The following is a 16,392-nucleotide window of genomic DNA, read 5'->3' on the forward strand; positions in this document are numbered from 1 at the left end:
TTTGTGCTGCCCATTGGCTTGCCTGGAATTTGTTGCCAATAAATTATATGCAATTGGGACACTTGTTGCATACATTTATTCGCCCATCTCTTGGCATGCAAATTTATTTCAATTGCATTTAATTTGTGTGGATTAGCAGACACCGCCGTAAGCTTTAAGCCGCACAGGAAAGGGGTACCATTCTTGGGGAGATGCTACTGCATCCCCCAATTAAATCAGACAAGTCACAATTTATGGCGATTTATTGGCAATTTAGAGAAGTTAAGCCGTGTCTCATTAGCTATTCGAATTTCATAATGCTATTTATTCCTTATGGCATCTAAAACAAAAGCCAAACTCCTTTAAATAGCACGCAAAACCTCAAAACGATGTCCTGTTTGGCTAAAGGAATCCACCCCCGAAAATGAAGTTCACAAGTGAACGACCTTCGTCGTTGGAAAATTCGCTTTCCGCAAAAAGGAAAACTTCCGCCCTTTGTGTCCTTTGTGTCGTCATCTTTTGGAATCCTTTGGCTTCCGCGAATGACGCAAAAAAACATCAAACGTAGGTCAGTTCGAGTTGAGTTGCGATTTTGAGTGCGGAATCTGAGTCAAAGTTCCTTTGTTGGGCATCAGGAACAGGAACCAGGAAGCAGGAACAAAGGACCTCGCTCTCTCAGACTCTATCTTTACACTGCACTCTCTCCCGCTAGGCTCTCTCTCACTCTCTTGCTCTCTCTCTCTTTGGGTGGGAGAGATCCACCCCCAAAGGATAATGACGCAGCAGCCTGGCGAGAGCGGATTTCCCAGAAAGCAGTTTAAAATTTCAGGGTTGACCAGATTGTTTTTGTTTCGGGGGTTGTTCCACATTAACCACATTATACTCTCGTTCTTCTTCGTTCCTTCTTTTCTGTCTGTTCCTCTGCCATTCCTGCTTCCTCCTTCCCTTCCGCTTTTGGGTGCAGCATGTGGCACACGTTTCGAAATTGTTGGGAATTTGCGAGAATTTTCCAAGTGCGTCTGCCTCGTTTACCACTCATTTCGGATTCGTTTTTTTGGTCTTGCCAATGACCTTGTACATCTAGTATGCAGAGCCATGCAAGATTTTAATCTATATAATTTCAAATCAAATCCCAGAAGAAATCCCAATAAATTACTTTAAAAATAATTTACAGCAATTAAAGTCTCGACATCAAGGCTAAATAGAAATAGGAAATACACAAAACACATTTCACATTTTACATTGCGCAATCGTATTCGAAAGATAACAGTTTGTTTTAAGACTTACTTCCAAAATAAAGAAAACATAAGGTGCAGGTTGATGACTTAAATCAGCCATCACTTTGAATACGCTTTTGATGTCACTCACGTTATTCTATCCCCTTTAACACCATAACACCTCTCAATCAACCTTCGTTCCTATCTATGTTTAAGAAAAAATAGAAAAAAATTACAATTTTTGTGTTCTTTTTTTCAATCTTTAAATAAAGACGGCAGCGACGTAATGAGAGGGGCAAACAAGTGATAGGGACAGGCCAAATGTGACAGTTGAAATGCTGATAAAGAATCGACACGATGCGATTAAGTGCGTTGGATTCAGGCACTAGACACTCTCACTTTGTAAATTAGAAAATTATTTAAAGTGATCACTTCTTGCTTCTGATAATAATGCGAGTAAAGTGACCATTAACGGAGATTTTACCTCATTTATTATAGCTATTTTCGGCCTCTTTTAAGGGCGTGGCTGTCACCGAGATCGTGGTGGCCAGCTTGAATTAGTGTCGCATGCCCAATGATAGCGCCTCAAGGCGCTTTCAATTTAAGCAATTACGCAACTGTCCGCCTGTCTGTCCGTTTGTCCGTTGAGCTGTCCGTCCGTCTTTTAGCGGGAGTAGTGGATGTTGTTTCTGCCTCAGGTTGCGCTCTCTTTGAGCTTAATCAATCAGCCGCAAATTGAGCTGGCTTAAATGATCTCGTTCAATTGCCAAATGGAGGAATGTCAAATCCAATTCCGATTGATTGCGTTCGCCGTTCGATCGGAGGTCATCAGATCATCGTCGGCTTTCAAAAAGGCGATCTCCACATCGCCCTGGGAATTCTGCTTAAACCAAACTGTGTCACCGATCGAACTAGTCAAGGTGTTCTTTGTGGGCCTGGTGGAGGAGCACAGGGGGCAGTACCATTTTAGGCGTGTGACCAATTAAAATTTTTACGCATATACTTCGTTTATGGTGTTTTGTTAAATAACTTCCAAATACTTTAATGGCGCTTTATTTTTTATTGCTACTTCCAGAAATTACAGTCTATATATTATAAAATTAAGAGTGTTATCATTTTCCCTTAAAGTGAAACCTTTTTATTAAGTGTTATTCAAATTGGATTAAATCAAGCTTTTTTGTAGGGTATGCATGGATTCTTTCTATAAAATAAAAAACCGTTTACGTTCGCTCTCTCAAATTGCGCAAGCGTGGCTCAAAGAGAGAAATCGAGAGAGCGAATTTCATAGGTAATTGATTTACCTGCTGTTCCACTGCCAACCGTTCCCCGCTCAGTTGCCGATCCGCTGCCAGCAAACAGAAAAACAAAATATTGGTGATTTTCTCGGTTTTGTTGATTTTTGGTTTTGGTTTTTTGTTTGTGTTTTTACCTATACTACAGTGTCTGTTTTGTGTGTCAGTTACTTTGTTACAACTTATAATTAACGACAAAAAAAATTAAAGTAGTGATGCAGCTCTCTCTCTATCCGCCCGATGCCGATGCTGTCAGTGCCGTAAGAGCCAAGTGAGAGTGAGGAGTGCCGCTGCCACGCCCCATTCCAGTTCCAGCCGTCCAGCCGCATTGCAACCGTCCGTATCACAAGTGTAAATGCAGCTGCGGTAGTCCATGCGATCGCCCTTGTTTCGCACATAGTCACAATAGTTGCCCATGTCCTTCGAGCTGCAGAACCTCTTCGCCCCAATTCCACCCTCAAAACGGCCCACGTGCTTCACACAGAACTGGGCGCCATGGACACTGGAGCAATTTTGGGGCTGGATGTCCGGTATGTCGTATCGCTCGAACCACTCTCCGCACTGGAACGGATGCTCCGTATCGCTCGTGTCGCACACATAGCACTCGATCCCCGATACCGTTACCATTTGCAGGCTCATCAGGAGAACAACGAGAGCCAGGCTTAAATGCCAGCCAAAGTGGGCGTGGATGGGCGGCCACATGATTGATTACGTCACAGCTGCAAGTTTTGAGATTCTCTACTCTAGGTAAATCAAACAGTCAGCGTCGTCAGCAAATGCCAAGTTTATACTGGAACTGAAACGCCGCAGCGACTCCGTTCCCGTTCGTTTCGCTGGCCAACAAGAAAAAGAGCGAGGGAGAGCGAGAGAGGAGGCTTGAGCGGCGAAATATTTTCGGCTATTTTCAAGCCAAGTTTAGCTTCAACAAGATCTAGCCAGTTGCAGAGGTCAGCATAGGTCAGCCAATCAATGTTTGGTTATTTTTAAACGTAGGGCAGACCCAAGCAATCAAGCTTAACTATGAAACACTATCAGTCTATCAAACCTAAAACATAAATTACAATTCAACTAGATTTCGGTATTTCTAGAGGTCAATATAGGTCAGCCTATTCAAATGCCGTGTGTTAGATTATCGTTTATTATTTGTTAGTTATTGTGAGACTAGTTTTGTAAGGTCTTAATTTTTGAGCTCCAAATATTTTGGGCTCTGAAATAATGTAAGACTAGTAATCCCAAAGGTCTGGACTCAACAGTTGGGCGCCAAGTAATGCTAAGTATATTATTGGGCTTTTCACAAAACAGCTGATAAAGAAAGAACCTATTCAGATATGAGTTAATATATTAAGCACATGGCTTACAGTTTTGTCTGCTTAAAACCTCATTAAAATACTTTTGCCATCACTGACGCTGACTCCGCTCTCTCACCTCGATTGTTTGTTGTTGGCGAAACCGGTTGCCAGGTAACAGGGCTAGAGCCTCTAGGGCTAGATATGTACGTACGTATATATATATCATATATCCTTTTCTGGCGCCCTGGCAATCGCTAATCGGCAATCGCTATCGCCGGGCCCATCGGTTATCGGCATTGACCCCACCTGAAACTTGTTGTGCAGCGAGCAACAGGTAAAAGGCACTTAGTACGTGACGCGCAGAGCATAAAAAACAAACAAACGGGCTCACACAGAGTCGCAGTGCTCAGATACAGATACAATGATACTTTGCCTTTGTTCCTCTGCGCTCTGTCTCCCAAGTTGATGGCTTGTGTTGGCATTTTTGGTATGCTTTCTTAGGTGGTTTCACCATACCCTCACCCAAACGGATACTGCGTTTTTTGTATTGAGCTCGCAGTTTTAAAAGATTAATTAATACAACATTAGTTTGACTGATTTAAAGTAAACCCTGGGAATTGTACCACTTACAATGTGTTTGCTGAAGCCGAATTTTTTTTTATTAAACTCCCTAGGGTGTTGTAAGGTCGAGTTCCCTAAGTTCCTCTGCATACTTGTTTCTCTTTCGTGGAGTGGGCAACTCCAAACCAAAACGAGGGCATTCAACTTCTTTCTGCGTTTCTTCCCCTGATTCTTTGGCTCGAGAATCTTCGGGAAGAAAGAGAGCGCGGGGAGCACACTGTCAACCGATCAAGTATACCAGTACCGCCAACCAATTGGCCAGCACAAAAAGCCCAAGACTTGGTAATTGAAAGCCAAGCGGGTTTTCTCATTTTGGACTGATATATTGCTACACCCGTAACTTCATCGAAGAAGCCAAGATTGGAATGTTGCCAGAAGGGACGCTATTTCACAATATGAACGACCAATCGACATTGAGTCATTCCAAACCGCACTTGTACCCATGTTTCCACCTCATTATAAGTACTCCCTAGTCGAGACTCCGAACATGATCTTCATTGGGCATTAACCACCAGAAAAATATTCGTTCTTACAACGATTTTTACAGAGACACGGAGGCGGGGGAAAAGTCAAGTGCTAGATGAATGTGAATATTCTGAAAGATCGCTTAAACACTTGAATGTTTCCCTAGATCGTTTTTTTGGTCGTTACAATAGCTTTATCTTGAGTTTTTTTGGTTAGAATGTGATGGAAGGTCACTTGAAAATAAGTCAATGGTCTTTTTATGTTCGTCAAATTGATCATTATAAAGTATAAATGTATAAAATGTGTATAATGTATTCACTGCTTGTAAAATAACTAAAAACGGGATATTAAACTAATTACACAATCTTCAAGTGATGTTCACAAAGCTTGGGTATAGTTTTCTTGACTACGTACTTCCCAGAATGCTGGTTTATGGCTGTCTTTGAAGGCCTTGTGCCTCCGTGCTAATTTTCCACCGAAAGGAGCTCTATTTTTAGCACCTCTATATGATTGTTCTCCAGTCTGCCTGATGAATTCCAGTACCAAAGTATCACGGACATTGACGATCTTCGCTTACTCGAAAACATATGCGCGGTCTCACTCTATATATAGAACCCTTGGGATGTTCCACGGACTCTGGTATTTTCCATACGATTCCTTTTGATCGTCGAGCGTTCTGCAAATTGTTTTTTACTTGCTCGATAATGCACACACACATATTGCATACACAACTACAAAATAAGTATTTAATTCTAGTTATAAAAATGTTTTTATGAAAAAGTAACTATATTTATTCAAAAAGGCGAATATGTTGTTTAAGAACACATTATTAATTTGGAGGTGATCCCAATTATAATACATCTTTACAACCTGATCGTATTTTTCACTGTGTAGTAAAAGCCAGACATAAAAGGAAGCTGCAACCCCCCTCTATCAACCCCCTTTTTCTCTCTTTTCTTTCTCTCTCTCACTCATTCCCATTCCCTTTTAAGGAAGCAGACGAAAAAGGAAGTTGCAAAAACAGGAGCAGCTGCTGCAACAAATGAGATTTGCACATTTGAGTGAGCGAATTTCTCTGAGAGGAGCGCTTTTTACCAAGAAGCAGAAGAACACACTGAGATAAATATAAATTCGATTCCATGTTCGTGCTCCTGCTCACGTACATGAGTCTCCCGATATCGATACCACCGATACCTGGTTCGAGTACTTTTGCGGCTTATGCGGCTGGGAGAGGGGGTGGCGGGGAGTGTGTGGTTAATGGACCGATTGCGACAGACGTGACACTTGGCCAAGTGAAAGGTACCACCAGTGATACCTTTGTCCGCATGTTTTCGGCATTTCGTGTGGGTTCAGTATGTGTAAAGAGAATATATATCTGTTTGCTGGCATTTGATTGCACATGTGCGAGTCGATTTTAACGTAAATATCAAATTGAAGTAATCAAGACATTTAAAAAAATGGTTAAATTATGTGACATCTCTCTTGAGCGGACAACGGTTTTATCGAGTATTTCGAGTTGTGGGTTTACAGTCGTGTTACAAATATCGCAGGCTTTGGTCGACCCAAAACTTCAAACTTCAATTCGAGTTCAATTTACTCGCTTCTCATGTCCGTGGCAATGACAGCGCACTTAACATTTTTTCCTACCTCTACAGTTTTTGTTTCTTTTTTTGGGAAGGGGGTTTTGGGTTTAAGGTTTGATTTCGTTTTTGTATGCCCGAAAGTGCGCAGTTTATTGTGGCCCCATAAAAAGGCCATGTCAAGACAAGCGAGCCCGAAAAAAAAACCTTAATTTTAAATTAAAAGCAACACGAACTCGCCGCATGATACCATGGAGATGGGAATCGGGGGAGATGGGAACACGACCGATTTCTTTAGGGCCGGAACGTAAGACAAAACCATTAAAAGGGCGGGGGAATCCAGGCCGAAATGCGGTTGCAATGCCAAAAGCACTACCCACCACACAAGCACACACATACACACCCACAGCTGCATATGTGTATCGCATATAGACATAACTGTAACTTGAGATCGGGCCATATATTGAGGGGCATAATGGTAGGAGTAGGGTTTGGCCAATTGACTAACTGACTCAATGACTAACTGACTGACTGACAGACAGCCCGAAAGTGTGCGCACACGCCGAAAGATTTAGCAAACAATCGGATCCGATATCCCTCGCTTTTCGACACGAAACACGTTCTTATCGAGATCCATCCATCGGCGTCCCGAGAAACCCGTGCTGAGACAGGGAAAATGCCAACTCTATCCTAGGATTATGTAAACAAAACAATTAAAATGGGAGATCGGCGAATATGAATCAAATAGAACACATGGCATGTTGAGGCAGTGACAGTATCTGTAAATGTTTCATGCCATGTTAAAAAAAAAAATTGTTGACAATCAAAGAGATGCTTTCGAAATCATTACCAAATGGATAGAATATTGTATATGAATGCCTATCCATCAATCAGTTATAATTGTTCAATGATAACTCATAAGTTATAATCTCTGACGTTTTGGAGCGTTTTTACACCCGTTGCTCACGAAGATTTCTCTTTGATTCACAAATGCTTTGTTTAAGCATAATTTGTATTCAAAATCAGGTTTATTGGGAACAGTGCATATCTAATTTTTGGGTGAGCTTATCTCTTTAAAACAAGAAATGCTCAATCATTTTCAGGCGCAGGCAAAAATTTCTCGCAGTGCAGATATTAAGAATTTCACGTTTTTCCATACCTTTTCGTAAGCCAAAACAAAAGAAACCCGAAAATAAGTGAACAAAAACGAAATTGGAGTTAGCCAAGCAGGAAAAGAAGCCTAGCAATAAGAAAAAAAGACTTATCGAGGGGGTGGGGGTTGAAAAAAAATATATATCTCCTGGACAATTGCTGCTCCAATTTTAGTTCATTGCAAGCGATCAGTTTAATTTAAGGCTTAATTCGTTTAAATAAACAAATGTGGAGAGCGGGAGAGCGGAAGAGCGCAAGAGAGAGTTGAACAAAGAGCGAATTAAAAACAGAAACTCTCTCGGCTCGGCTCTCACGGTTCGCCAGCTGTTTCGCTGCGAGCGTAGCGAGAGAGAGAGAACGGCTTGGAAACGGAGAGCGGAATGGCGCGGAATGGGAAATGGAATGAGAATGGGATTGGGTTTTGAGTTTTGCTGTGAAATTTGAAAACCAAGCGGCAGTCGACGGCGACGGCGACAGCGTGCTACAAAAGCCATTGCGAGCGTCTACGCGGCGCTCGAAAACACAGGAAAATTACAAGAAAAATTCGAAACACAGCGAAAATCGAGGAAAGCCCTCCTTACACGACACACGAAATACGACCGGATTGTTAACAGAAACTAAAGAACACAACCATATATATTTTTTTTGGAACATTTCCATTTTGCGTTCGTATTTTTTGCAGTGAGTGTGTGTGCGCGGTTTTTTTCTTTGGACAGTCATATTTCAAAAATATATTGTTTAGCTGCATTCAAGAACCTGTTTCATGCAAATTCTACGGCCACCTGGCAGCTGATTCAAAAAAAAAGACACGAAAAAAAATTAACATAAAAGGAAGCAGTGCCAAAACAAACACACACACGCGCCATGCTGTGACAAAAACTCAAAAATATAAAGAAGAGCAACAAAACAAAAAGCCAGAAGAAGAGCCTGACAAGACAACGGAATTCTGCGTAAGTCTATCCACACAAACGTAATCCAAAATATCCAAACAGAAATGTGGGGAAAAGAAATGAAATGCGGGGGGTGGGGGGAATGCATTCTTCATCTTGCCAACGAAAGCTGCCAGCCAAATGGAGACAAGAAGCTTTTGAGCCGAGCTTTCGAATAACACCGATGAATTCTGAAGAACGAGAAAGCCCACCTGGGCGACAGGGACAGAGATAGAGACGTTGGGATTAGTTGTATAACTATTTAAAAGACGATCCCCCGAGATTAGACGAGATGAGATGTCAGCCGCGAGGCATCATTTTGATTAAAGCTTATTGGAGCCAATTGGAATTGATCGACAGTCGTCGACAGTAGTCGTGTGATATCAAGGACTTTTGGGGGCTCTACAAAGCACTTTCATTCAGGTTTCTCGATCATAAAGTCCGTTCTACCAAAACCAAAACTATTATGCTATTTTTCGTAATCAGCATTGTTAGTAATAGCTTTACTTAAAGCTGAAACTACTCTTCACGAGCAGATAGATGGGCAAACAATCGTGGGCATTGTTTTGGGAAACTATGTACGTCAGTAATAGTTAGCAATAATTCATCTTGATACAAAGATTTGCTTGCAAATATAATTTTGCTCAACTGGAAGTTTGCCAGAGTTTGTTGTGATATTTCATACATATATGAGTTTCTATTGTCATGATTTACGATTGCGTCTACAATGTTTTATCACTTCAACAATGGTCTTGACTCCAAGTTTTTCCTAAATCCCATGAATCTTTTCTTTTCCCCCATCCCTCTCATTTCCTCTTTTGAGGTTTCTCCTATTAGCGTTCCCCTTTTCCACCTTCCCCTCACCTGTATCGCCGCGCTTCTTTCCTTTTCTTATAATTTCCCATGAATCTTACCGACTATGGAAGTCCACTTTAGAAGTTCGCCGTCTGACGGGTTCGGCGACATCTATGGCATCTCGGCCTTCTCCCAAAGATGTTTCCTACCGACGTTGCCCCTCTCCCCCACCCCTCCACCAACAAATTCCTGCCCCCTGCAAACGGAAATGGTCAATTTAAGTGACGCAGAACAGTGGCGACTCATTGTTTCCAGGCATGTGTCTCCAATCAGGGCATCAAATAGGGGGAGGAGCACGTAGTGTGGTCACTAGTATACCTAAGCCACCTACCTTCGCTCTTTCCCATTCTTGGTATCCCTATTATGAGCACGCTACGTTGCGGTTTCTGCATTCTAACGATCCGAAACCATACCATACCATACTATACCATACTATACTATACTATCCCATCCCATCCAAACCCATGCGATATGATACGATCGTAACCGAGCTGCATGCAAGTTACTAGCCGCAGAAGTGGATGGCCGAAAAGGTTTGTTCTGGACCAGCTGCCGCGTAAATAGATCGCTAGCGATGGCAGCGTGAGTCGATAGCTATTTGTTAGATACATATTTCGAAAAACCATCCATCCATCATCAAATATAACCAGTTAAAGCCATATTAAATTGCACAACAAATATAGAGTTTTGTGAAACAGCTTGTTTAGTTTTTGCCACTTTCTGCAAAGTATTGCATATTGTAATGACTGGCTGTCATTTTAAAGTCTCTAAAGTATTGTAATACTTTACCTATTTCAGCTGCATTTAGGCACCTTACTTTAGAAATATCATAGGGTTGAGCCACATGTAGTTATGTGCGTGAGCAGAGTGTGTGTTTTTTGATGCCACCCCTAGTATTTCTCACACACGCACAACCGAAGGGCAACTTCCGCTCTGGAGACCAGCTGCTAACCAAAACCGAGCAACAAGAACAACAAAGCCCAGTAAAACAGCAACCAAACCCTAATGAAAATGATTCAACTCCGCTCAACTCAAAAAAATAACAACTCGCTGTACAGTCGAATGCATTTGAGTTGACGTCACAACTTCAAGAGACAGACTCCCGCAAAAAAAAATAGAAAATTAAAACAAAACAAAAAGCGCAGATTCCAAATGCAATTGCCATTGCAGTTCTCGTGTTTGTATTCATGTTAAGGTTAAGCATGTTAAAGCTTTCAAAAGACCCGACAACAAAGTGTGCGGACACTAGAAAAATTAACAATGACAATCGCTAAATAAATTTGCTAAGTGAAATAGTCACTGAAAATGTGGAAAAGTGAAACAACGTGTTAGGTACATGTTTTCCCTTTGTTAATTTGAATTCAAGGTGTTTATATATTACAGGGTATAGCTGCAAGAGCAAATGAATAAGCCAGCATTCCCCTCTTTTTAATGGGTATTTTGGGGCATCTCAAAACAGATGATTGCCCAGCGACAGCACGTAAATGACATTAATGCAAGTGCGACGACGACCTTTTCGCAAAACAATTGGTGGGGCTGACACCTAAAACTAGCGCCCAGTTTTCGTTATTTTCCCCCTTTTTTAGAATTTTTAGAAACCGAAACAAATTGCAATTTGCACTGCGAAAATTCCACAATAACCGCGACTATCAACTTCTGGCTGGCAAACACACTTGCCAGTCCATGGGCCCCACGGCCTTGGCAATGAAAATGCCGCCTAGGAAAACCAAGGAAAATCAACAACAAGTGGCAGTTGCATGTGTGTGCGAGTGTGGAAACGGGAGGTGATGGGTGGTGGGAGGATGTTGGCCATTGTTTATGTGGCTGCAACTTCAAAAGCTAAATGGCAAAGTCAGCGAAGCGTTGCGGGGGGCAAAAAGGGGGGACAGGCTTTTGGGCCTGAAAAAAAAGGGCAATTTATGTGCGAAATGGCTTAGCACATTTGGTTTTTTGGGAGCCTACAGCCCATGGAGTTCCTTTTGTGCTTACAATGTGGCGATAAAATGATAAAGAACTAAGCTGAGCTCTACTAAAAAGTAAAATATACTACTTAAATAATGTAGAAACAGTTTTATAGCAGTGATCAAGAACCAAGCCAAGTGCCGTGCCGCATGACAAAGAAACCGAAACGATTTAACATAATTGAGACGGGGTCTTCCAGTGGCGCTTGGGTCAAATGCGTTGCGCAAAGATCGCGAGAGGAGCCAGAGCCACTGGAGGTGCATTGCCCCCAGTGGGATGCCTTCTCAGGCGGAGAGACACCAAGAGTAGTTACCCAGAGCAACCAAAGCCGATCCGTCTCAGATGGCAGCGGATAGGCCACACAGGCAAGTGGAGCAAATGGCAATTGGTTACTTAAATGGCGCATCAATTTTCCCAGCTGACAAGGAAAGTCTGACTGACTCGCGACGTGGCTGCAAAATGTATCTTTAATTGAAATTGAAACCGTCTCAAGATTCTATTAGTTGATGTTGATTTATGCCAAAATACTCACGCTCTGCGCATTTATCAATCAGAAGCTCACAGTTCACCACCAAATTGTACATTGTACACATTTCGGTGAACTTCAATTGCTTGGTGGAGCGCTTGTAGTCTTCCAATCAGCGATATGTACTTCACAGATAGCGAGATAGCAGCATTCTATTTGCTAAGTTCACCTACACAGAAATTAAATTAAGTCTAATGGCATCAATTTGGTTTCATTTAATGTGATGAAGGTTATAGGTAAACCTATATGTATACTACTGCACACTTTTAGGCGCATTTTCAATACTTTTTTTCATAGATTTTTATGCATTATTTCCTTGCAGTTGATATGCATCGCAAGCTGAAGGCCAAGAGAATTCGAAACAAGACAAGAACCGGCAAAAGAAAGTTAAAGTCGCGTCTAGCCTAACCACCGTTTTTCGTTCGGAAACACGAGCCACACTGCCCGGAAACGGAAAAGGAGAAGCCACCGAGAGATCCTGACTAGCCCACTAAAATCGAAACTTTGCCAAGATGTATAAGTTGCTGGGTAGCCTGAAGAGCTACCTCAAGTGGCAGGACATTCAGACGGACAACGCCGTCTTCCGGCTGCACAACTCCTTCACCACGGTGCTCCTGCTCACCTGCAGCCTGATCATCACCGCCACCCAGTATGTGGGCCAGCCGATCAGCTGCATCGTCAATGGCGTTCCGCCGCACGTGGTCAACACGTTCTGCTGGATCCACAGCACCTTCACCATGCCGGACGCCTTTCGCAGACAGGTGAGTTTGGATGAGGGGATTCTAAAGGGGAATGGAGTGTTTTCAGATCTCTTGCTATCCTAGCATACTTTTGGGCACCTCTTTTAGTGGCTTTTACGTTCGTTTTGGAGTGCTTAGTGCTCCATTTCCGCTCCATCCAAGATCCAAGTTCCCATCTACTGCAGATCGCTTTCAATGCCATTCGCTTGTCTCTCTCAGTTTTTATTTTTTTTTTCTGGACGCCTGTCAAGTTTTCAGTACGCCGGACACGTCCGACCCTTTGGACTTCAACCAAGGTATTCGTATACCGTATACACACATGTGATATGTGTAGTACAACGCTCATAATTCATGCCCGGCCTATAAAGCAATTATAAACTGGGCGTTGTCCGCTGCTGCCTCCTTTCTGCTGCGGGCATACGATTTGTACCATCGTTGGTAGTCACAAAAAAAAAGAGCTAAATCAAGAAGACCCAAAAAAAAAAACCGAAATTGAATTCCCCGCGATTGGAACTCCAATGTCCCCCTAGCACTGAGAAAAATAGAGTGCATTAAAGATCAATTCAATTTATGCGACTTAAAATGCAGTCTTGGTATAGAGGTTAGTAATCTTGTTGTAATATACCCAGAAAATAAGGAATTTAGAATTAGAGAAATGAAATCTCGTAGTAATACCTATCATTTTCTTGCTGTGCACAGCTCCTCTGGGGGATGGGCTCATATTTCATGCACGGCAAGGCAGGAAACTGTTTTATAACTGCCTAAGCCACGATTTCGTGGAAATATGTTTGGTTTTTGGCAGTTTAGCCGATCAAATTACCAGCCAAGTCGCACTAACTAGTTGAACAGAGCATGTTTTCTGGATTTTGTGGGCGGATTAAATCAGGGAAACCACGGGGAGAACTCAAGTCTCTGTTTTGTGTGTTTAATTGAGGCTCTGATCTAAAGGAGGTGACAGATTGAGTGTAGATTACATGCTACACGTTGGTACTTTAAATGCTATTTTACCACTTATTAATAGAACATTTTCTGCTCTTTTCCCGTTTTCAGGTTGGTCGAGAGGTGGCTCATCCTGGAGTGGCCAATGATTTTGGCGATGAGGATGCCAAGAAGTACTACACCTACTACCAGTGGGTCTGCTTCGTGCTTTTCTTCCAGGTGAGTTTCCTATCTTAAGGCACTTCTGATTCATAAAGACATCACTAGATATCAATTGCATATACAATTATCACATCTCTTTGGTGTGAGTAATCACAAATTTACACCTATCGTTTATTTACCAAGATTAAGTTCTCTTGCTATGTCATTGGAAGATTCGAAGTAAACATCTGGTTTTTTTCTGTGCACTATTGTGTTCTCGTGGTCTCGATTCTTCGACGCAGTGGCAATCGCTCCAATTAAGTTCAATTGAGTGCGTGGCATGTGTGGATATATATGGAGATATAGGGGAGTGCTATATGCACTGACAAAAATGTTTGTAGCTTTACTAAGGTTAAAATAAGTAGTAGGTCAGTTTTGAAACACTTTCGATTGACGATTGCCATTGGCAGCCAATTAACTTCTATAGCACTTTTTCTGCTTTTAAAGACCCCTTTGAAGAATGCATATTTTTTTTCCGTGCACTTGGGATGGGGTTGGGTTTGGAATGGGCGGCTATGGGTCAACGTATTGCTCAAGCGATATAAACAAATGAGGAAAGCGCAACAAATGTGCTCCGAACTTGTGAAATACCAAATATAATTAATGACTTGCTAAATAGTTTGGGAAACATGAAAAGCAGCAGCAACATCAGCTGGAACGTGTCAATTGCTTGGACAGAGTTTCATAAAAAAAATTGCTATATGATTTCCCAGTTAAATATGTATGTAAATAAGGTTAACAAAAGTAAAACAGTAAACAATTAGTATACGCAATGTTTCTAATACTACTTCCTTATGCATTTTAGGCTATGGCCTGCTATACGCCCAAATTCCTGTGGAATAAATTCGAGGGCGGCCTGATGCGCATGATTGTGATGGGTCTGAACATCACGATCTGCACTCCCGAGGAGAAGGAGGCCAAACGCGATGCCCTGCTGGACTATCTGATCAAGCACGTGAAGGTGGGTGGCATGACCAGAGCTAACACTTTCGATCCTCAAACTGATCGTATTTCTATTTCTATTTATATTGTATATTAGCGCCACAAGCTGTACGCCATACGGTATTGGGCCTGCGAAGCTCTCTGCTGCATCAACATTATCGTGCAGATGTATCTGATGAATCGCTTCTTCGACGGCGAGTTCCTTTCGTATGGAACCAATATCATGAGGCTGTCGGATGTGCCGCAGGAGCAGAGGGTGGATCCCATGGTCTATGTGTTCCCCCGTGTGACCAAGTGCACCTTCCACAAGTATGGTCCATCTGGTTCGCTACAAAAGCACGACTCCCTCTGCATCCTGCCGCTGAACATTGTGAACGAGAAGACGTACGTGTTCATCTGGTTTTGGTTCTGGATTTTGCTCGTCCTGCTCATCGGACTGTTAGTGTTCCGGTAAGTTTTGAAATGTTTTACAAATTTCGTATACCTAATTGATTTTTTCATTTATTTGTTGCAGTGCCTGCATTATCTTTATGCCGAAATTCCGGCCCCGCCTCCTGAACGCCCGCAATCGCATGATTCCGATGGAGATATGTGGCAGGCTGTCCCGCAGACTGGACATTGGGGACTGGTGGCTTATCTATATGCTGGGTCGCAATCTCGATCCGGTCATCTACAAGGATGTGATGAGCGAGTTTGCCAAGCAGGTGGAGCCCTCCAAGAACGATCGTGCCAAGTAGACCAGATACATATATAGATCGTATATGAGATGATGCCCCGATATGCCGTTCGATATATCAATCACCCTGCCTAATTAGTCCCCATCATTTTGTCCGAAACCCGAAATTCCGAATTCTGTTTTGGATTTTTAATTTTATTTTTATTTAGCACAAATCACTACAAATACTACTTAGTTGAAACTCAAGACCAGGACTGGGCCACGCCCCCAACGCCCAACGTTGGTAGTTCTGTGATTAAGCCCTGACCTTTGAACCCCTTCCCAATTGAACCCACTTCCCGTCCCCTGCCCCAAGAGCTATCATAAACATGGATTAATCAATGATCACAACTCGAATCGCTTGGCAGAAAAGACAATCCTTTTATTTTAATTTTTTTTTAATTTTTGATTTTCCATCAATTATAACAAGACAAACAAACAAAAACAAAAAAAAACAAAACAAAAAAAATGATGAGATTTTCCTTGTTTTTTTCTGCAAACAAAATCTTTTTTTTTCCTAATTGTAAAATCTAATTTAATACTTAGTTCTTATCTATAAATAGGAGACATCGCTAAAAAAAAAAAGAAAGTGAAACCCCCTGAAAAAATATGAAGAGATACTATTTTTGCATGATATGGAGTAATGTTTAAACGATTCGGAAGCAACCGAAAATATAATGACAAATAAATATTGCTTTGAGTCTTTCATAATATAATACTGCTTGCATTACACATAACGTTTTTTTTGGGGATAAAACTGAGAATTAAATGCGCTATGTTAAGTTTATTGTGTAGTTTTAGGCGAGAATTGCTAAGGTTTTATATGAAACTAAAATATAATATGAAATAAAAAACTTTTACAACTGGCAAAAATATGACATGTTTATGTTCGATTTTTCAATATGTTTTGTTATGTGCTTAAAAAGCGAACCTATGTATCTTAACTATTTAAACAAAGAGTACAAAAATATTTTCAGTGTTTGAGATA

At 41.7% G+C, this 16,392-nt stretch overlaps 2 protein-coding genes across 2 annotated transcripts; one reads left to right on the forward strand and one right to left on the reverse strand.

Annotated features, from left to right (window-relative positions):
• Positions 1-2,236: 2,236 nt before the first annotated feature.
• LOC120457005 (U-scoloptoxin(05)-Er1a) lies at positions 2,237-3,284 on the reverse strand. The gene has a single exon (XM_039644158.2). The coding sequence runs from the start codon at positions 3,188-3,190 to the stop codon at positions 2,741-2,743; it is 450 nt and encodes a 149-aa protein (XP_039500092.1). The 5' UTR covers positions 3,191-3,284; the 3' UTR covers positions 2,237-2,740.
• Positions 3,285-8,036: 4,752 nt separating this feature from the next.
• On the forward strand, positions 8,037-16,120 carry LOC120456087 (innexin inx1). Its single transcript, XM_039642680.1, has 6 exons — positions 8,037-8,545; positions 12,190-12,628; positions 13,658-13,765; positions 14,553-14,708; positions 14,787-15,139; positions 15,204-16,120. The coding sequence occupies exons 2-6, from the start codon at positions 12,380-12,382 to the stop codon at positions 15,424-15,426; spliced, it is 1,089 nt and encodes a 362-aa protein (XP_039498614.1). The 5' UTR covers positions 8,037-8,545; positions 12,190-12,379; the 3' UTR covers positions 15,427-16,120.
• The last annotated feature ends 272 nt before the right edge of the window (positions 16,121-16,392 follow it).

The sequence above is a fragment of the Drosophila santomea genome, chromosome X (genome assembly GCF_016746245.2).
Source record: "Drosophila santomea strain STO CAGO 1482 chromosome X, Prin_Dsan_1.1, whole genome shotgun sequence".
In the NCBI taxonomy this organism is placed as follows: Eukaryota; Metazoa; Arthropoda; class Insecta; order Diptera; family Drosophilidae; genus Drosophila; species Drosophila santomea.

Coding starts and splice junctions, on each gene's coding strand:
- LOC120456087 (XM_039642680.1), top strand. CDS start 12,380: ATGTATAAGTTGCTGGGTAGCCTGAAGAGCTACCTCAAGTGGCAGGAC. Junction 13,766..14,552: donor GCTTCGTGCTTTTCTTCCAG/GTGAGTTTCCTA, acceptor TATGCATTTTAG/GCTATGGCCTGCTATACGCC. Junction 15,140..15,203: donor ATCGGACTGTTAGTGTTCCG/GTAAGTTTTGAA, acceptor TATTTGTTGCAG/TGCCTGCATTATCTTTATGC.
- LOC120457005 (XM_039644158.2), bottom strand. CDS start 3,190: ATGTGGCCGCCCATCCACGCCCACTTTGGCTGGCATTTAAGCCTGGCT.